Consider the following 22,373-nt stretch of genomic DNA (forward strand, 5'->3'; position numbering starts at 1 on the left):
CAGACAGACAGACGAGACAGACAGACAGACAGACAGACAGACAGACAGACAGACAGACAGACAGACAGACAGACAGACAGAAAATATTTTGTATTTAGGTCATTTATGACCCAAATATCTCATTTTGAGTGAAATTAAAAAAACTTTTTTTTGCCGATCCTAATAGCCTACCATACCTATTGGTATGGTCGGCTAAAAAATAAAAAAGTTATAGTGGTGAGCCACTTTCGAGACGCACTCGGTATATATTTCAATTTTTAATCTAAACCGGAGACGTAAATAAACCTTAACCACGTTCATGCAGGCCCATAAAAATCTATTTCAAAACGGCATAAATAACTGACTAGTCTCGGACCGTAAAGAAACAATGGAAGAAAGTTGTTAAATATTTATTAAGATCTCTCTCGTTTTCCCCAGTTCTCCGATCCATTAAAGCCTAACCCATAAATTCAACAATTCAAACAATATCCAGAACTACCGATCCGTCTATTTTATCGCTAAACCCCGTCATTTTTATCTTCCCACTTTACGACGCTACTCTTCGCGAATATTTTTAGATACTCGTAAAGTCTAAACGCGGCCAAAATAGCCACTGTAACTCTCTTACTGAAAACTTTGTAAATGTACATATTGTTTCTTTCCTATACAAAAGGAATTAGTAATTTGATGCAGCTAATGGTCTTGATCGGTCGTTTTCGTTTGAAAAATTACCAGGTTTTAGATGCGAGCAAAACTGTCTTTTTTTCTTTTTAATACAATCTAATAAAAATAAATGTATTGCTCATGCATCTGTAGATGTTAGCAATGTATGGCAATCGCTTCTTTGATTTTAAAGAACATAACATAAATACATAAATAAACGTAACATACGTAAACATTAAAAATAATCATACAGAAAGTTTGGGGCTTTTTGGTTTTACCTCACTAAGTAGTTGTTATCAGGTAATAATAAAATTGTTAATTTTGAAATTTAACTTGATGTAATGCCATTTTAATAGAACGTCAACGGTTTTTGTTGACGTATCTGTTTTAAAAAAAAATAAAGTGTTCTCGAATAGTTGAATTATAAATATTTTAAATTATTCTTTTCTTTATTCGTTGTATTTTTGTTTGCTTCCGATGACGGAAAGAGATAAACTTTCCGAAACGTTAAGCATTTTTTTGTTCGTTAGGCAAATTTGTTTATCTGTAAACTTAACTGCTGATAAGTAGTTATATATAGAAGAAAAATCATATAAATAAAAATCTCAGTCTCACATAAGTAATAATTTATTTAATATCGATTTATATAACATCAAATCAAATCATTTATTGCATGTTAATAGATACAAGTATCCTTACACAAAGTCATATTTTGTAAAATGCAAAATTATAAAATAAGCACAATAATTATGAAACAGTAATTTAAAGTACACAAAAAAACAATAAATAACAAAAAAAAAACATAAAAAAAACATGAAACACAAATACACAATGTAAATGTTTTGACCTATAACCACGCTATAACCCTTCACTGCTTTCTAAAAAATCAGTAACACTAAAATAAGCCATATCAAGAAGGTAGCCTTTAATTGTCGTTTTAAACTGATGTCTTGGTAAATTTCTGACATTTTGAGATAATTTATTAAAGCATACATGAGCATAATGAAGGCTGGAGTTCCAAGATCTTCCGAGGCGCAAATGAACAGGCTTTATATTCATTCTGTTTCTGGTTGCATAATTGTGTTGTTCATCATGCGTAGTATATAGTTTTAGGTTATCCTTCACAAATAAAAAGACACTGGAGGATATAGCAACATGGAAGTGTCAGTATTCCCATTCTTTTTGTAGGCGTTTTTTTGTATCTGCTTGATAACTTAAATTTGACAAAATTCTCAATGCTTTTCTTTGCAGTCCAAACAGTCTGTCAGCATGAGCTGAGTGACCCCAAACAAGTATTCCATAAGTAAGCACCGCGTGAATGAGAGCATGATAGGCAGTTACTAACACATCACTCTCCACACACTTAGCCAATCGCCGAAATGCATACATACTTATGGAAACCTTCCCTGTCACATAGTCTACGTGACTTTCAAAACTCAGTTTTGTGTCAAATTTTATTCCCAGAAATCGGACACTGCAGAAATCTATTTTATATTTTGTTTTAAGAGAAAAAACAACTCTTTCTGTTTTAGTGTCATTCATGCATAATCGGTTTGCCTGAAACCAGTCACCAGTCAGTTTGAATTTCTTTAGGGGATTTCCGAGCACATAAGATAGTAGTGTCATCGGCAAACAAAATCATATTATTCTGAAGTGTGTAAGAGAAAAACAACTCTTTCTGTTTTAGTGTCATTCAGGCATAATCCGGTTTGCCTGAAACCAGTCACCAGTTAATGTAAATTAAAAACAATAAGGGTCCTAATACTGAGCCTTGCGGAACCCCATATATTTTACAACACTCACATCAGAGAGCGTACCGTTGGCTAATGTTTGTTGAAATCGGTTTACAAGATAATCAGCCAATAATTTCGAACTCAAATTATTTACTCCATAATATGAAATTTTCTGTAAAAAGTATGTTGTGATCAACACAATCAAAGGACTTGGTAAGGTAACAGAAGACCGAACCAACATTATTTACCGCTCTCAAAATCCTCAATTATATCTTCCATCAAACGAATGCAAGCCATTGTTGTAGATTTTCCTTTACGAAACCCAAACTGATTCTCTATGAACAAGTTATTAGATTCAAAGTAATGTGTTAACTGGTGTTTCAATAAATATGAAAAATTTTTGAAAGTGTGGGTATTAAAGCTATAGGTCTATAATTATTCACACTTTCAGGATCACCTTTTTAAATACTGGTACGATTTTGGAAATTTTTAAACAACTGGGATACGCCGTCTCTTTATACATCTATTGAATAATTTAGTTAGAGGATACATTAATAAATTTATTACTTTTTAACACATCACTAACCACTAACGATATACATATTTATACGTCCCTATTTCTAAATTTAGACAGCCTTTATGGAAAAACAAACAGAACGTGATCAATAGGCCCAGACACGTTATCACTTTTAAAATTAGGGCAAGATCGAGGGGCGGTGGATTTTAAAACTCCGGACAGCCCCGAATCATTACCATCGATTTATTAAGCAAAGCCTAGACGCTTTCGGAGCAAAAGCCCTGACATTCGACCATTTATCTTCCATTAGTCGATTTTCTCACGGCATCATGCTCGCACTCATTTATCTTGTCTATTTGAAATGTATATAAAAAATATTAATCGTTCGGCGGGATAAATACTTTTTTCTATACATGTCGGGGCGACACAACACGTTAAATTCGCTTTTTTCGACGATGATATATTTCCATAAATGCTGGTTAATGTTGCGGTATATTTTGTCAAAATATAAAAAAATTCAGTATAAATAATTTTTTTTTTTCAAAAATATAATTGAATAAAGGTAGAATACTCGTATAATCGATTTTAAAATTGTCTTATATCTATCAAAAAATAGTAGATAAAATAGTACTTTAACCGCAAGGGTAGATTAATTGATACTTTAACAGCGAGGATAGGTTAAAAACTTTATTTCTTCTAGCACGTTTTTAATTGCTTCCATTTTTGAAAATTTTTGTATTCCTTTTAATAAGTTATTCGGGATTTAAATGGAAGTAGTTTGGATATTGCGTTTGTCGCCTCAGCCTGAATATCTGTTGGTAATTTACTTATTTCGTTTTGAGCCATTTCTGGCTCCAATTCAATCAGCAATCGACACAAAAGAGAATTAAAAAATATTGATTCAAAACTGACAACTAAAGAGACAGCTTTATTTATTTGTCAAATTATATAGAAACCAACGCCAACCCAGCACACTATTTTTTCTACTCTACTCTATACTATTGAATAATTTTTGAAATAAAATACCATTTTATCGTCTTGTATAAAAATAACTATTAATCGAATATAAGACACAAAAAATTAAGTATAATAGTTCATTATATCTATGTTTTTACCTTTTGTATTTAATTTAAGCTAATTTTAGTCACTTGTATTTATTTTAAACCAATTTTGTTTTTTTTCGCAACTGCCTCGCTAAGGCTCGTCCGATATACAAGCGAGCCACAAAAAAGTAATTTTACTCCAAACAGAACATGCTAATTTTGTTTCAAATGCTACAAATAATTTTTAAACATTTTCAAACGTTTCAAATAATATAAAAAGATTTAAAAAGTAATACCGTCAATTGAAGAAATAAGAAGATGCGCAACCTTATGGGTTATTTCGTGGCACAAAACCTATGCGAGATGTAGCTGGCGTTACCTGAGGGTAACGCTGACGTCTGTCCGAGATTTTGGAGATTTAGTTTAGCTCTGCGCCGCTGCGCGCTGGTAGCCGTTTACAGCGCAGCGGATAAAGAATACTGTACCGTAGTTCTGCTTTCAGTCGACAGAGTGGGTTGTTGCCGGAGGCAGTGTTGTCAGAACTACTAATTAATCCGTAGATTTATGGATTTTGGGTAAAGTACGTTAATATTACGGATTAAATATTACGATCATTAAACAATTTAATATAATATTCTATGATTAAACAAAGAACGGCGTCAGAGTTGCCTTGGAAATGAAGATCGCTGTTATTTCATATGTAAAATATTATGGTAAATGTCAATAATCGTCATTTCCAAGCCAACTAAACGGTTTCTTTCGATCGTACGATATATTCAGTACCTATAAAAGAATTATTTTTGTTGTTTATACTACGTTTAACATGAATTCTAATACGGGTTTTATCCAAAGATATTTTCGACCACCATTACATTTTATGTAATTTTTAATTACTAATTTCAAAGCAAAAACTAATGCCAAAATCAAAGTTACATAAATCATTTATTATTAAAAAAATCCCTTATGACGAAGACTTTTGATCTGACATTTGTTACGCGTTTACAACAGGATTCTCTGTTTGAAGTAGTCCCAATGGCATCTGCATTTTATTAGAGCTTCGCAAAATACAAATACATATCTCAATTTTCGAAAAACTTTTCTTTTATTTCACTTGTAGATTTCTTAATTACTGTAAACCAGAAACACCCTCTAGCGGTAGAAAAACGAAAGTTCGTACTGATTGGAAACTTTTAATTCAAAAGTTTATCGCCACCTAAAATTCTAATAATCTTAACCCATTTTCAAAACTGGAATACTTTGTTAAGATAATTTGTAACGCCTCTAGCACGAGGATTAACTCTGGCAAAGGGGGTTCTAAGTTTTTTTTTAAAAGGGTTTCAATCAAAACGGTGTTAAAATTTAGGGGACTTTTAAAGAGAGTGACATTTTATAAGCATTATTTGAAAACAATTTAAATGTTTTTAGGAGAAAGAAGCCGTTATATTTTTTGAGATCCATTTAAAAGAACATTTTCATTTTTTGGCACATCTGGCATTTCGACAGAAAATTTTCACAATGTTAAAGTATCTGTTGTAAGGGCAATTTTCTCCAAAAAAATACACAAAATAATACAGAGCGGATCTCATTTAATAATTGCATAAAGATTACATTTTTTGCATGGGCCGGTTTTTATCTTCATTTAGGCAATTTCAGGCATTTGAATATTTATGATCTTTTATATTACAAAAAGTTGGTTTTAATATTTTGATGCGGCTTAGATATATTTTCAGAGGTTTTTATAATAAATCTCTCCCATACACTATCTTCCTAATTCATTCAAAATTGGGTACATCAAATAGCCCACCTTCATACTGCTATTTATGGAAAAAAATTATTGAATTAGAGAAAAATGAATTTTATACGAATAAAATATATCTGCCAATAATGACCCAATCTTCGTCAACGGCGACGATAATACAAGCACGTACGTTGCGACGCGACGTGTCCCAGAAAAATATTAGAAACTTTTTTAGTAAAATAAATAGATTGGTATGGGACGTCATCTGCTTTTCTTCTGTCATCGTCTGAGAAAAAAAAAAAACAGATTACCTGAGAAAAAGAATACCTATATAAAGAAACGCAGATCATAATCTTCTATATTATGACACCTTGATTTTTTTGTTTTTTTATGAATTTTTTATATGTTCTTATTCTTTTTTAGTTGGTATTTTTTAATTAAAGAACCTAGAGAAAGAGTTAGTAGAAGAGTATACTTTAAAAAAAAATATTTTTACAAAACAAACTTTTTTCCAATTTGTTTATTTCCAACAAAAATATACTTCAAATCAGAGTTTAAAATCTCAATTCTGCCGAGACCGAATCGCACCGATCAATCATCGCTCCGTCACCATCTACAAACATTTAAAACAACGACAAGCCCGTATAAATATCCATTTTAATTAACGTCGCCGTCGTCGTCGATGACGATGCCGGCGGCAACTTCCGAATTTACATCGACATTATCGAGGACATCGTTTCGCATGCGAACAAGCCCAAATGATGATCGATAGACTCGGAATATGTGAAAAGTTTGGGGAGTAGCGCGCTTTATCACGGGCGCCCCGCTCGCTTTTGTTCGAGGGGGGACAATGGGGAAACGGTCGGCGACGGCCGGATGATCTCTTTTGCTACAGAAAAAGTTTTGATAACGCCGAGAAAGTTTGAGCCTTTAAAAAACCGCATTTAAAACCTGAATTTAAGGATTGCATTACCTGTTATCGGAAAATTATCTTCAAAGGCCGGTAATTTATGTAATCATTAAATAATAAGTATGGTACACTCACCGGCAAAACCGGCCACTAAAAACTAGTCCCAATTTCAGAGTTAGATTTCTCGCGAACCACTCATTAGATTTTGATGATTTTTTTTTAAATTGTAAATTAATTCCTTCTTAACGGATGCTAAGTCAGAAATTTTTATTCCGAATTTATTTTGAGCATATACAGGGCCCAACAATAAGACGAAGTTTTTTGCTTGAACTTTGTGACACCCTGTAGGGTGCAGCAGCTGTAGTAGCTATTGGTAAATCAAATCACATTGTAGCCTCATATTTTGTGAGCATTTTGTATTTTTAATCACGACATTATCTCTGTTTGTATTAGAGATACGCTGCTTTAAAACGAACGTCTCGGAAAAATGCTTTGCAGGCAAAACCGCGACCAAACCAATTCACATGTAAACGCGCAAACTAAAGACGTGCTCGACGAGGTCTTGGAAATAGCTGTGGTCCTGTGGCAGGCCTCCTTGCAGACAAGCTGTTTTCTTTTAGTCTTCGTTGGATTGTTCTCTCACTGACTTGAGTTTTTTTGAAATTGAGACTAGTTTTTAGTGGCCGGTTTCTTTTTGCCGGTGAGTTTATATGGCCATTTACCTTGTGTATGGAACTTAGGACTTATCTGTATAGTTTTTCATATGACGTTGTAAACAGGTAGGTAGGGAGATCCAGACTAACAGAAGTGGAAGCAGATGACTATGGCAGCAGAAGTCTTCGATATCAGTAAAAGAACAAATGTAAGGCCATGAATGCTGTCTTAAGGTCTATGTAGGCCCATACAAAATGAAAGTGGGTAAAATTTAAGCGGCATACAATTACTGTGTCCTATATAATTACTATGTATCATATAATTACTTAGATCCATATAATTACTCTACAAATAAAAGAGATAGTTCTCAGAACAGATGCTTAACATTTTGAATAAGAAGACTAAGGAAGGAGCATATCAAAAATCTTAGGTATACCGCGATGGGCCTCAAATATGGCTGACTTAAATTCCGGTTTATCAGTGTCGTTCTAATTTTATTTAAAAAATGTAAAACTATGATGTAGGGTAGACGTGGGGTAGACTCAATAATTTGTTGTTTTATTTTACGTTGTGAATAAATGTTGGTAGTTATTAAAATTGTTATAAAAATATATAATTCTAATAAAAATAGATAAGTTATAATAAGTATTTATTAACACAAACATCCGATACGCTACTGAAGCAGGTAAGTCAAATTAACGTATCTAAATTCTTTGACATCTAATCTTTGACAAGTAATAAATAAAAGCTAAAATACAAGAAAAATATATAATTTAGTTAATTTAAGTGAGTTTCATAAATGATCGGTTTACTACACGTATGTATATTATATAGTTACTTACTAGCGAAATGTTGTTCCATTATTTCACTCAATTTTTGCCGAAATCAACCGCACGTTACACAACCAACTATTTTAGAGTCTTTTTCGATAAATCGCGATAGTGTCACTGTTAATTTAAGTTCTGCCACAATTTCCATCTAGATTTACTACCATTATACAACTATCAGTAGTGGAATAAATAATAAATAACATAAAATAAGCTCCGTAAAGACTGACAAATCCACAAAATTTCAAATCAAATTCAAATGTGTCAAATGAATCGTCAAACAGAACTGTCAAGGATCCCCACCCTAGAGTGCTTTTTCCGCCCACCATGCATGAATACATGGATAGCATTATGCTCCTTCCTTAGTCTTCTTATTCAAAGGCTTAACACAAAAAAAAACAACTTACGGTCTGAAATTCAGCTTTACATAAACCAAAATATATTCAAACCATATGCTGATCCAAACCAGTAATTAAATATTAATTAAAACCTTATCAAAACAAATAAAAAAACGGGAACAACTGAAATAAAATTTAGTTAGTTATGGTGATGCAAAATGGCGGGCACACTTACGGTGATATATTCCAAGAAAAACCCAAACAAATACGAACTATACTCTGAACGGCATACTTTAAAAATGTCTTCAAATCTCCAGATCGGATACCCATGCAATTACAGTTAAAAAGCGGATTCGAAGTGCTTTTTACATCTTTCAGTAAACGTACGGAACGTACTACGGGGTAGTTTGTACGGACGGCGAACAACGCGTCTCCAACAGATCCAATCTCTCAGAAAAAAGGCCTGCTTCTTAAAAAAAAACGGAAATGGAAGATAGAATCATAAAATAATTAACTAGAAGAAGTGTCAACTCTGTGTTAAATATATATATTAAATATTACGCCACCGAAAGCCTTCGTTGTCGTCTGGAGAACTAATTTTCCAATTGACAGGTTGACATGATAAGGACATGATGGCTTAATTTTCATTTCCGTTTCCGGTTATTCAATGGCGGGCCCTCTTTCAGTTCAAATGTATTTTGTATTTTTTCTTTTCATAAATAAAACCAAAAAATAATTTATTCACATATATTTATTTGAAATATGGAACAACGTGACTAAATAAATATAAAAATATAGAGGATTGTATTGTTTCAATATCAATTAGTTAATTATATGCATTTTTAACGTAAATAAGTTAAGGTATAAGCATGACTTACAGTAATTTGTAAATAAACACACGTATTCGCAGACTTCAAGGACAGAAAACGGACACAGGAACATGAAAACGGGAGCCTTATACAAAAACCTGAAAACAGAAAAACAAGTTTTTTTATACTAAAATTAACAATGTAAAAATATCAATAGGTATATAAATATACAGTTTAAAAAAAGCGTCCATTATTCCCAAAGAGACCTGGCTTATAAATCAAAAAGAAGCAAAAAGAGACTTTTAGTGGGATAACATAATCAGACTATCAGTCCGATTTATTGCATTATTGACAATAAATCGCACATACTGGAGATAACTAATGTTGGCTATAGTTAAAAATGATCTTACCTTGCTGTAAATTGTTTCCATTTTCAAAAAAATCGCCGATCAAAGAGATTTTAACACCATTTTCTTGCATCTAAAAAATTTAAAACAGTGTTTATTTACTACCTATTTTTCATATACATGGGACATACCTACTACTGCAGAAACGTCATTTTCTCCAGGATTCTTCATGTAATATATATTTTATATACTTTATTACCTTTATATTTATAAATTCCAGCCGATATATTAAATTGAACTTCCAAAACGAAACTAAACGGAATGAATTAAAATGGCGTCGAATATTTTCTAATAATTTGTTCTAGAACAAATCTGAAGTTGTCTCTGAAACTGAAATCTGTCAATTCTAAACTGTGAAGTTAGACAATAGTTAGACAAAAACAATGCTGTCCTTGTCTAGGCGGCCATACTTGTCGTGAGGAGAATGACAGGAATGACACTAACGACTGTTTCCAATTTTCCTATTTCACTGTCACCCCCCTGGATAGAATTACAAGTGACACCACCATGACAAATGACAGAGAAAAGTGAACTGTAGTATAGGAAGCTTGGCAAGTTTGGCATCTAGCGCATAGATGGCGTTAGAAAAATACTAAAAATCTAAATAAAACTAAATATTTAAATCTAATTTTATTCGAGAAGAAATAAAAACGCTACAATGGGTCGTTTTAGTTGTGCATAAAAATTAAAAATATCTACCTGTTAACATGACCATTTCATATCTACTATTATCTTTGTAAAATATCTTTAATGCAAACAACTAAACAACCTAACCAAACCAAATTTATATTATTTAATACTTAACAAATTTAATCCGTACCGGAAAACTGAGTTGAAAAATTGTTTATTTACAAAGTTTCAAATCAGAATTGTTAATCGAAAGAAGATCCGACTAAGAAACGTAATCCGCTGTAAATCTATCCCGACGCGAATATTCCTTTCCCAGGTCCGCTATCGGAAATAAAAACTGGCTTTAATCGCTTTTAATAAAAATCGGCAAAACTTTATGCCGACCTGCGAGACATGGAGTAGTGTTCTACGGTTTCATTCTTGTTTCCTCACCTCAATGGCGTACCAATTATCGATAAAAGTATATTTCTTTCACTAGCAACATCACAAGAAGTAAAATTATTATTTCCGGATATTTTGGCAAGAGTGTAAATCTATTGATACACAAATACACACTGCTCATTCACGCCGGTTTGACGCGGGATGAGATCGGATAACTCGTGAGTAATAGTCGATTTAGACATTCGACAAGTCGGTATAGGCATTGACAATGATATGCCCGAAGAACGCGGTTTGGATTCCGTGGAAACAAAGTGGGTCCCGCACAGATTAGTCTAAACAGCAAAAAGAAAACGCTGTGGTATTTTATCGTCCACCGAAAAGATTAATACAGGAGCGATGAAATCGCGCACTGATAAAAAAGATTGACTTGAACCCTTGAACTAAAGTCGTCATCGTCCTTGAAAAAAAAATTAGTGGCAAGAGGATTTATTTTAGCGTAAAAGAAAATATTTTGCCTGAAGAAAAAATCCTTTAACTCAAGAAAACTGGTTCTCTTGAAAAATTCGAAAATTTATCTTGAATCTATTTCCATTCAACCAAGTGCAAGTTACTTTGTTTTAAGATAATAAAAAAATACGGTAGGAAATACTTCATTCAAGAGACATGGCAATTTTTCCAATAGCTATTTAGCTCTTTTGCTAATAACTCTTGATCAAAAATAATAACGACACCAAAGACGATGACGAAGGACGGTATATACAATCAGTCGGCAGTCCGATCAGTCGTACGTCGCATTTCATAGGTCGCACATCATAGTACGCACGGGTTTTGTTGCTTGGAATTTTGCATATGATTTGCTTTTTAAAAGCATATCGTATAACAAATTAGTGATCGTTATTAACATGCATTTGTCATTTTTTATGGACAAATTTTAGGATATATGGATTCTTTAAAGGAGTTTCTGAAAAAAATGGAAATTAGAAATTAGAGCATTTATTTGCTATATTTGAAGGTAAGAGACATTTACCTAATGCACCTGTTTAGATAATGCATGCGTGACTATAGATAGAATATAGGTTTCGATTTTTTTATGCAAATAATTACAAAATTTTTAGAATTTCAAGTCGTCGTGTTAAAAAATTCAAAATGTGACCAAAGCTTATAATTTTAATAATTTATTTGCTTTACTTTGATTAATCGTGATGTAACATTTTTTTGTAATTTGTAGAGTGATGAACCACCCCAAAAAATACCAAGGAGTGAAGAAGCAGAAATAACTACTGTCGAGGAAAATAATATCACTTTACTTACTACAGACCAGGAAAACCTAAATTTATCAGAAAATAATATACCTCGTAATATGCCTGTATATGATGTATAGACTTCTCATAGATCAAAATAAATTTGTTGAGTCAATAGTTGAGTCAATAGTATTCGGTATTGGTTTAAGAAAAGTGTCTCTTTAATCAAGAAATGTCCCTTTTCAATCAAGAATTTTTGCATGAATCAAAGAGACTATTGTTCTTGTAGCAAGAACTTCTTTGCATATTAATTTTGGGTCAAGAGTCAAATACTTTGGACAGATAGATTCTTCTATTCTCTAAAGTAATTTTTTAAAGCTTATGAAAAGATAGTTAATGGTTTGGGCAAAGAAACATCGTTCTTGGCCCTATTGAAAAGCGCCCATCTTTTGGGTCAAATTCATATTCATTTCGACTGAGAGATCCTTTTTTTCAGTGCGAGTGAATTAATTTCGGGAGAAGATAATGTAATTTTATCGTCGTGCATAAAATATGTTTTTCCATAGCGAGTTACGTTTTAAAAAATATTCAGAAATTATAATTTCAAGGAATTTATTACGAGCAGAGAAAATATTGTGCTGGGTTGGCGATGGTTTCTATGTAATTTGAGAAAAAAATAAAGCTGTCTCTTTAGTTGTCTGTTTTGAGTCAATATTTTTTTAATTCTCTTTCGTGTCGTTTGCTGATTGAATTGGAGCCAGAAATGGCTTAAAACGAAATAAGTAAATTACCAACAGATATTCAGGTTGAGGCGACAAACGCCATATCCAAACTACTTCCATTTAAATCCCGAATAACTTATGAAAAGGAATACAAAAATTTAAAAAAATGGAAACAATTAAAAAACGTGCGAGAAGAAATAAAGTTTTTAACCTATCCTCGCTGTTAAAGTATTATTTAATCTACCATTGCCGTTAAAGTACTATTTTATCCACTATTTTTGATAGATATAAGGCAATTTTAACAGTTGCTATGGAAAAAATACTTTACTTTTTTTTTATCATGTAATCTTTTTAACTGAACCTTTTTTAACACTGATGGGTTTAGTTAGTAGCCTAACTTCACTTCAATATGTCCAGATCATTTGCCCAACTATTCGCTTTTTGAACTTGAATTATTTACCTGCCTAACTATCATAACTCTGCTCAAATAACTCATAGGGTACTAATAAAATATAATTGAATACGAGATTTATATTTCTCAAGCAACATTTCCCAACGTAACGACACTGTTTCAGTTTTAATTCCGCTACGTTTACCAGGACCTGTGCAGCCAGGCCGATCCGTTCGGTCGCATTTATTTCAATGTTGCAAACTGGAGATTGATTCGTTTACGTTGCGAAGTTAAAGCATATTTCCGATTAGAAAAAAAAAGAGAAAGAGAAAGGGGAAGTAAGAGAGAAGGAGAGGGAAAGCCGGAGGAAGTTTTATGATCGCGGATGTCGCTCAAATTTATATCGAGCGGTTATTAGTTTTTTTTTATCTGAATCGGTTTGGATACAGATAAAACGATAGCAGCCGATATCTGGAACGCGTTATGATTGGACGTTTTTCACGATTCCGTCAGTGGAAGTAATCGAATGATCAATAATAGCTTCGCTTTAAACTTCAGATCTACAAAATTTATTGGTTTCACCAACTAATGGTATTCAGTATCTATTTAAGAAACAGTGACAATCACGACTTGAGCAAGAAAAAGAAACTTGCAGTGTACCGAGGCAATCATAATCCCCGTCATGTTATATGGAAGCGAAACCTGGGTGCTGTACCGCCGACACATGATCGCATTAAACAAGTTGCAACAGACCTTAGACAACTCTTAAGAATCAAATGGTTTCATCATGTTTCAAACGTATCGGTCCTTGAAAAAGCTAACTGCGAGAGTATTGAAGTTATGACTACAAAATCCCGCTTAAGATAGGCTGGTCACGTATGCAGAACGTAAGAAAACCGCATACCAAAATTTCTGCTTTACGGTGAGCTTGTAGACGGTAAAAGGAGGCTGGGTGGACAACTCAAAAGGAACAAGGATATTTTCCACGAAAACATAAAGGGAATTAACATGCAGAATGAGTGGGAAGAAGCAGCTCACAATAGAACGCAATGGAGAAGAATTATTGTAAACTCAGTTAACAGCGACAAGATTTTTGAATGTCCGGAGTGCGGTAGGCAGATAACATCACGCATCGGGCTTTTCAGTCACGGAAAAGCTCATGAAAGAAAACGCCTTGCATGACCATCCTCTGATGCGTGTCAAATACTCGTCAATGAGTCATAGCAGTATGTATGTAAGAAACAGTAATTAAAAATTAAAAACAGTAAAAAATGGTAAGCTGAGTTCCGTCTGGTCCCAACGCAGCGGTGTTTACAAAAAATAATTTTTTATTCTGTAGATTTCGCTTACAGAGGCGATTTTACAAACCTAGCTTTTTAAGCAACTTTACGAAGCCAGCCTCAAAATATCAAGAAATTGTTTGCCATTTCTTGATGTTTTAGTGTCAAAGTTTCAAAATAAACTAATTTTAGATGTTTACAGAAAACCCACAAACAGATAGATACTAAATTACACATCTAATCACAGTATAAGTGTAAAAAAAGGTGTTATAAAAAGTTTATATGATAGGGCAAAAATTATTTGTTCAGACGACATTTCACTAAACAGAGATATAAACCACATAAAAAATACATTAATAAAAAACGACTATTCACCATATTTTATTGACAAAACATTAAACGAAATCCAAACCCTAAATCATAGGCACAATGATAACAATACACAATATATACAACTTACAATTCCATACATACGAGGCGTTTCGGAAAAAATAAGAAGGATAGGAAAAAAATATAACATACGAACATCTTTCAAAACACAAAATACACTTAGATCCATTTTATCGAAACTAAACCAATGAATACAGAACAACAAACAAAAAATGTAATATACCAAGTACCATGTGAATCCGACAAATTTTACATTGGTTACATCTAGACCCTTAAATGTCATAATTAAAGAACATAAAGATTATTTAAGAAAGGGAGATTTTCACAAATCTAAGATTTGTCAGCATTTATGGGACACAGGGTACAGAATAAATTTTAATAACGCCAAAATTATAATGAAAGAAGCGATAGCCTCTAAAAGAAAAATAAAAGAGGCTTTTTTAATATGATCTAATAAAAATAAATGTATTGATCATGCATCTGTAGATGTTAGTAATGTATGGCAATCGCTTCTTTGATTTTAAAGAACATAACGTAAATAAACATAACATACGTAAAATTTAAAAATAATCATACAGAAAGTTTGGGGCTTTTTGGTTTTACCTTATTAAGTAATTGATATCAGGTAGTAATTGTGTGCGTTAATTTTGAAGTTTAACTTGATATAATTTCATTTTAACAGAACGTTAACAGTTTTCTTGTAGACGTATCTGTTTTAAAAACGAAAGTGTTTTCGAATAGTTAATTTTAATATTTTAAATAGTTTTTCTATTTATTCTTTGTATTTTTTTTGCTTCCGACGACGGAAAGAGATAAACTTTACCAAACGTTAAGCATTTTTTTCTTTGTTAGGCAAATTTGTATAACTGTAAACATAACTTCTGACAAGTAGTTTCCGTTTGGGTTTAACGCAGAAGTGTCTACAAAAAATAACTATTTTATTTTGTAGATTTTCTTGCAGTGCTGTGGGGAAATACCCATATAGGATTTTTTGGAGAGATCAAGAAATTACGCCACGGTCGATGTGCATGCCATTTCGTGTTTAAGAATCCTTACAAAAACAGGAATAATAACGCGACAACTGTTACGAAGGCAGAATGAGGCGATTATTTTGACAGTCGGAGACAAAGCCGGGCCGTTGTCGGAGACTTGGCGACGGCACACACAGGAAAGGCTTTTATGCTTCGGCTTTTACAGTCAGGCGACGCGACGCTCTACGGATGTTTGTTCTAATTCAACAGCCTGGGAACGAGGACTCCGACTGGAAATGGAAGGGTTAGAAACGTTTAGCCATTTAGTGGGTTTGTGTTAATAGCTGCGAGAGGTATTTGTTACAGTATTTTTCCTTAGTTGGATTATCTGGGGCTCCAAGTGTGAGAGATCTAATTAAGTTTGAAAGCAAATGAGTGTTTAGATAACAATTAGCTGCGTAATTGATTAATTTGTCAATGCATTTCTAATCGACTAACTTACTGGTTATTAAGGTGTCCGTTATTTACCAAGTTGATCATTTCTCTCGCGACGCCCTCTAAATTTTTAGTTTATTTTCTAAAAAAAACAACCATTGTAAACCCTTAATATTTACAATAAACCTTGCCCCGAAGACGATTAATTTTCCATTTAAATCACATGGGAATTTGCCACTTTTTGCAAATAATTTTTTTCTCTCGATCTTGTTCTCTCGTAGCTATGACAATCATATATTCTTCAGAAGTCATCTATTCTACAGAACTGAACGCTCTACAAAAAAGGTCTCTGACAATTTTTCGATAAACCTACTACTTCAAAATATTATATTAGTAACATTATAGGTAAAATGTTACCTCTATCTCCCATTGACGTGTATTGTTCTATAAGACTCGTCATGGTAGTATTTCAAAACATCAATACATATAATCAAAACTATTGTTGCCTGTAAATAACTAGAAATTAAATAACTTGAAAGAAATAAAATAATTCTAATAAGTTTAAAACAATTAAGAAAAAATCCGTAAATGATAATTTTTAATTCTAATGTAAATATATAAATAAATGTTATTATTATTACAATTTTATATATTCATAATACTTTAATTTTACAATCTTCATTATCCTTCTTACCTTAAATTTGGATATCAAGTTAAATCTGAAATTATAAAATTAATTATAGAATTTGTATTATTATTGATTAACACTTAAAAAAAAATTTTCAACTACAAATAATTCGAAAATAAACTGCAATTTGGCAACATCGACGACGTGCGCTTGCGTAGTATCGATGATCAAATGCAGCAAATATGGGCTTCAAGGTCAGCCACCGGATCCACACCATTACCTCATTTTGTATATATACATACTTACATTGCTACAATCTCTATTTAATCATGCGATTTAACTAAGTTTATTATCTAAATTTGAAGTAGACCTATGGAGTGTAGAGGTAAGTAAACCTATACGAAAACTAAATATTTAGTTTTGCTAGGTTAGGTTATTTTGGTAAGGTGTGGATTAGTGGTCGAGAACTATCGATAGTGTATCGATAGCTATCGATAGTTTCACCTATCGAAAACAATCGATATTTTTCGTTCTATCGACTATCGATAGTTGTTTCCATGCCTGCGGATAAAATATAGAAGAAGACTGACAACATAACCTCAATTTCATTTTTTGTATTTTAATTTAAACACTTTCCCCTTAGATTTTCCCCATTTTTAACCGTGTTTCCAGTGTTTCGCATTCGTTGTTGTTTTAAAATTAAAAGAATACAATAATGGAAACATTTTTGAATTTGAAGTTTGGCAAAAGTAAAGGTAAGTTGAAAACTACTTTATATTGTCCCCTTTAAAATGTGTGTCCCCTTTAAACTTTTTCTTTTTATGTTTTTAGAGAATGGAAATGGCAGTGGTGATAATAATGCTAAGGCAGGGAGTTCAAAAGAAGGCTTTCAAAATTCTCAACCTGATAATATCGATCAGCAAACCTCTGCTGTACCTGGATCTGTGGGTGGCAGTGCGAAAAGAAAGAGGGCAAAAGTGTCATCGGTTTGGGCACATTTTAAAAGGTCTGGTGATAAGAAGCTTGCAAAATGCAATAAATGTGGGCAAGAATACAAGACCAGTGGTAATACCTCTAATCTTGCGGATCACTTGAGAAGGCATCATCTGTTTTTACAAAATAGTGAATCCATAAATAATGAAGTTGAAAATACCAGTGCATCTGTCTCATTTAGTTCTGAAACTGCATCTTCTGCTTCTAGTGCACGTTCTAGTACCAGGTCAGTTAGCCCATTTTTCCGAAGAGCTTTGCAATATGAATCAAATTCTCAGCGTAAGAAACAACTTGATAAAAGTATTATAGAAATGATTGCACTGGACTTTCAGCCCTTTACAATTGTGAAAGACAAGGGATTTAGAAGACTGATAAACCTACTAGATCCTAGATATGTTCTTCCAAGTCCATATACTTTGAGTGGAAAATTATTGGAAACTACCTATCAAGAGGTACATCAAAAATTGAAAAATGATTTGACTGAAATAAAATATGTTGCAATAACCTCCGACTCATGGACCTCTAGTGTTTCTGAGTCGTACCTAACTGTGACATGCCACTACATAAATTCAGCTTTTGAATTAAAGTCAATAATTCTCTCGACTAAACCTTTGGCAAATGGAATGAACCATACTTCAGAAAACATTGCAGAATCTTTAGAGAGCATATTCAGAGAATGGAATATCGAAAATAAAATTGTTTGCATAGTGACTGACAATGCGGCAAACATGATTAAAACATGTGAACTACTGAAAATAAGACATCTTCCTTGCTACGCACACAGTCTCAACCTTGTTGTGCAAGAAAACTTTAACGACTTAAAGACAAATATCAAGAGGTGTAAGGACATTGTTACATTTATTAAGTCGAGCAATGTTGCCATGGAAATTTTTAAAAAGGAGCAAAATATTGATGATGATATAACAAACAAACAGTACAAGCTGATACAGGAGGTACCAACCAGATGGAATAGTACCTTCTACATGATAGAAAGAATTCTTAAAACCAATGAAGCAATTAGTCGAACACTGCTGAAAGTACGTAAAGCTCCTCAACCTCTCTCTGTAGATGAACTATCTATTTTAAATGATGTTGTGAAGGTTCTGAAATGTTTTGAGGAGGCTACGAAAAAAATTTCAGGTGAGTTAGTTGTTTAAAACCTTGATTGTTTCATTCATAATAATTGCAATAATGAAATAGAATTTATAGATACTTAATGTTATTATTATTTTCAGGTGGCAGCTATGTTACTATTTCTTTGATAATCCCTCTGACCTTTGGTATCTATAATTTTTTAAATGCAGTTATCACAGAACTTGATACTGAAGAAGGGAAATTATTTTGCAGTGGGCTTATAGAATCAGTGAAGAAAAGAATATTTCCTTATGAAAGTAGAAATGTTACAAAAATAGGAACAATTATTGACCCAAGATTTAAGAAAGAAGGTTTTAGAAATCCAGAAAATGCTTCATCTGCCGCTGTAATTTTAGAACAAGAAATGCAAGGAGCTTTACGACAAAAATCACAAAGTCAGAACATAAATATAAATGAACCTTCAGTGTCCCAAAACATCCAGACTTCCCCTTCTCTTTTTGCATTTCTTGAAAGTAGAATATCGGGAAAAATAAAATCAGTCACATCTGATGTCATTATTACTAGAAGGCAATATTTAGAGAGGGCAAACTCTGCTGAAGATGCTGATCCGCTTTTATTTTGGAAGGTATGCAACAAAAGGAGAAACAACAAAAGAAATGTATTTATATTTCTCCATCAACTCCACCTGTCCATTATTTGCTATTGTTTCATTTAATTTTTCTTATACTTTTTCAGATAAGTGGAAATGAGTTGACACCAATGGATGAATGTGCTAGGAAGTTCTTATGCATTCCAGCAACCTCGGTTGAGAGTGAAAGAAGCTTCAGTTCTGCCGGTCAGGTCATAACGGATCGAAGATCAAAACTCAAGTCAACGAATGTTGATAAATTAATATTTCTGCATAAAAACCTGAATATAACAGATAATAAATGAGCAATTAAAAGTTTTAACAGATTTTCAGTTCATTTTTTCCCATTTGTATCGTACATGCACGAATAAAAAAAACTATCGAATACTATCGATAATTATCGATATTTTAAAAAATAATATCGATATATATCGATAGTATGACTATCGATAGTTCTCGACCACTAGTGTGGATCCGGTGGCTGACCTTGAAGGCCATATTTGCTGCATTAGATCATCGATACTAGGCAAGCGCACATCTTCGATGTTGCCAAATTGCAGTTTATTTTCGAATTATTTGCAGTTGAAACATTTTTTGAGTGTTAATAATAATACAAATTCTATATAATTAATTTTATAATTTCAGATTTATCTTGATATCCAAAATTAAGATAAGAAGGATAATGAAGATTGTGAAATGAAAGAATTATGAATATATAAAATTGTAATAATAATAACATTTATTTATATATTTACATTAATAATTATAATTAATTAATTTTATATATTTACATTAAAATTAAAAATTATTATGTACGGATTTCTTCTTAATGGTTTTAAACTTATTAGAATTATTTTATTTCTTTCAAGTTATTTAATTTTTAGTTATTTACAGGCAACAATAGTTTTGATTATTATGTATTGATGTTTTGAAATACTACCATGACGAGTCTTATACATGGAAAATTACACGTCAATGGGAGATAGAGGTAACATCTTACCTATAATGTTACTAATATAATATACTTTGATTATAATATTTGTATCATAATTTCTTAAAAATATCAAGTTAGTGGATTAAGAGCAATTTTAGACATATATTTTATCGAAGAGTGTGTTGATAAGATTAAAATAAGCTTTATGTTTTATCTTTTTCTCTTTAGAAGGGAGATGGTTTGTGTCGTAGAATACATTACAGTATTTAATATTGTGTACTTTGATATTCTTTTCTTAATTTATTTTTTTAATTTACTATAATGCCAAATCTTGACAATATGGTGAAGGTTGAGTTTTGATCTTATTGGTTGACACCCATGTTGACACCTGTGTTTATACAAGACCAAATTAAGATTAGTTTGTAATTAGTTTGTGTTTATATTAAGATCTTTCTTATAATATTTGTCATGTCTTAATCTTAATACTATATTATGCTTTGTCTGGAAAATAAATGTTAAAATATCTTAATTTTGCATATCCTATTCCATCCTTCCATTAGGAAAAATATGGTTTATAATTAATATTATGCTAAGAAAATCACATAAATTAGGTGTAAGAATAGAGAAATCTTAAGGTAGCAGAAAAATTAATGCAATATATGTATAAGCAGAATTAAACAAGTTAACTGTAAATGTTGCTCAAGCTGATTATACAATTTTAATTACGGAGGCTAAAAGGCCTTTTAAGGCCTCCATAGTTTTGATGGAATGTTAAAAAAACCCTATTATGAACATGACATGGAGCTACAGCATTTAAAAATAAAAAAAAACTTTGACACATCCCTTTTAATATTTACCGAATTTTTAATAAAGCACTTTTTAAACGTATAGCATAATAATCTAGAGTCTCGAGCAATTAGATTAATTAAGGAATCTAGAATTTTATTGCTATTTAATTTTATTGACTATAAAAATACATAATAAGCGTTCACGTTTTATGTGTTGTGCGAAATATTAAAATAATAATATAAATAATATACCGCGTACTATGATTGAAAAAAATAGCGTCAGCGATGACTATGAAATGAAGATCGCTGTCATTTTATATGGGAAATGTCCTCAATCGTCACTTCCCAGCCAACTGGACGCCGATTTTTCGATCATACTGTATATATTGACAAAAAAATACAGAAAAGCACATATTTGTTTTCTACTGAAAATAATTCCAAAATAAATTGCAATCTGGCAATGGTTGCACCCCTGATTAAAGGCTAGGGCTTTTTGACAGCTGACAGCATATCAGATATCGATCAGCTGTGGATGAGAGACAACCTTGAGACAACAGACAACTGGATTAGATATATATTTTCTGTGGTTTAATCATGGTTAAATATCAAAGTTTATATGGTTCACATTGGGTTCACATTAGAGATGGGCGGTTATTGGTAAAAAACCGATTATAGGTTAACCGGAATTATCTTTAAAAAATAATAACTTAACAAAATTAACCGACACAAATTAACCGGTTATTCAAATAACCGGTAATGGTGTGGATCCGGTGGCTGACCTTGAAAGGGATTTTTGCTGCATATAGTCACAGCTACTACGCATGCGCACATCGTCGATGTTGCCAGATTGCAGGTTATTTCGAATTATTTTCAGCAGAAAACAAAAATTTTTTTCATTGTTCATGTAAAATAATAATACAAATCTATGATTAATTTTATCATTTCAGATTTATCATGATTTCAAAAATTAAAGCAAGAACGATAATGGACATTTTGAAATTAAGGTATTATGATTGGAATCTGAGTTGTAAGTAATATACAAGGGTAATATATAATACCATTTATTTATATATTTACATTAGAATTAAAAATTATCATTTACGGATTTTTTCTTATTGGTTTTAAACCTATTAGGGTGTACCCGTAAAGTTGTTAAATTTCTAGTTATGTACATCAGGCAACAATAGCTTTGATTATATGTATTGAAGTACCTATACTACCATAGTCTTATAGCACAATACATGTCAA

General features: G+C 32.2%; 1 protein-coding gene across 2 annotated transcripts; it reads left to right on the forward strand.

Annotated features, from left to right (window-relative positions):
* Nucleotides 1-17,149: 17,149 nt before the first annotated feature.
* Nucleotides 17,150-19,721, forward strand: LOC115888430 (zinc finger BED domain-containing protein 1-like). Of its 2 annotated transcripts, none has more exons than XM_030908175.1 (4): nt 17,150-17,442; nt 17,519-18,820; nt 18,916-19,400; nt 19,511-19,721. In XM_030908175.1, exons 1-4 carry the CDS (start codon nt 17,403-17,405, stop codon nt 19,706-19,708), a joined length of 2,025 nt encoding a protein of 674 aa, XP_030764035.1. In that variant the 5' UTR covers nt 17,150-17,402; the 3' UTR covers nt 19,709-19,721. The 2 variants fall into 2 exon arrangements, with proteins under 2 accessions (XP_030764035.1, XP_030764036.1); XM_030908176.1 differs by lacking the exon at nt 17,150-17,442 and having other exon boundaries at nt 17,680-17,959; nt 18,013-18,820.
* The last annotated feature ends 2,652 nt before the right edge of the window (nt 19,722-22,373 follow it).

This window comes from Sitophilus oryzae, unplaced genomic scaffold (genome assembly GCF_002938485.1).
Source record: "Sitophilus oryzae breed Bouriz unplaced genomic scaffold, Soryzae_2.0 scaffold_738_pilon_pilon, whole genome shotgun sequence".
NCBI classification, from domain to species: domain Eukaryota; kingdom Metazoa; phylum Arthropoda; class Insecta; order Coleoptera; family Curculionidae; genus Sitophilus; species Sitophilus oryzae.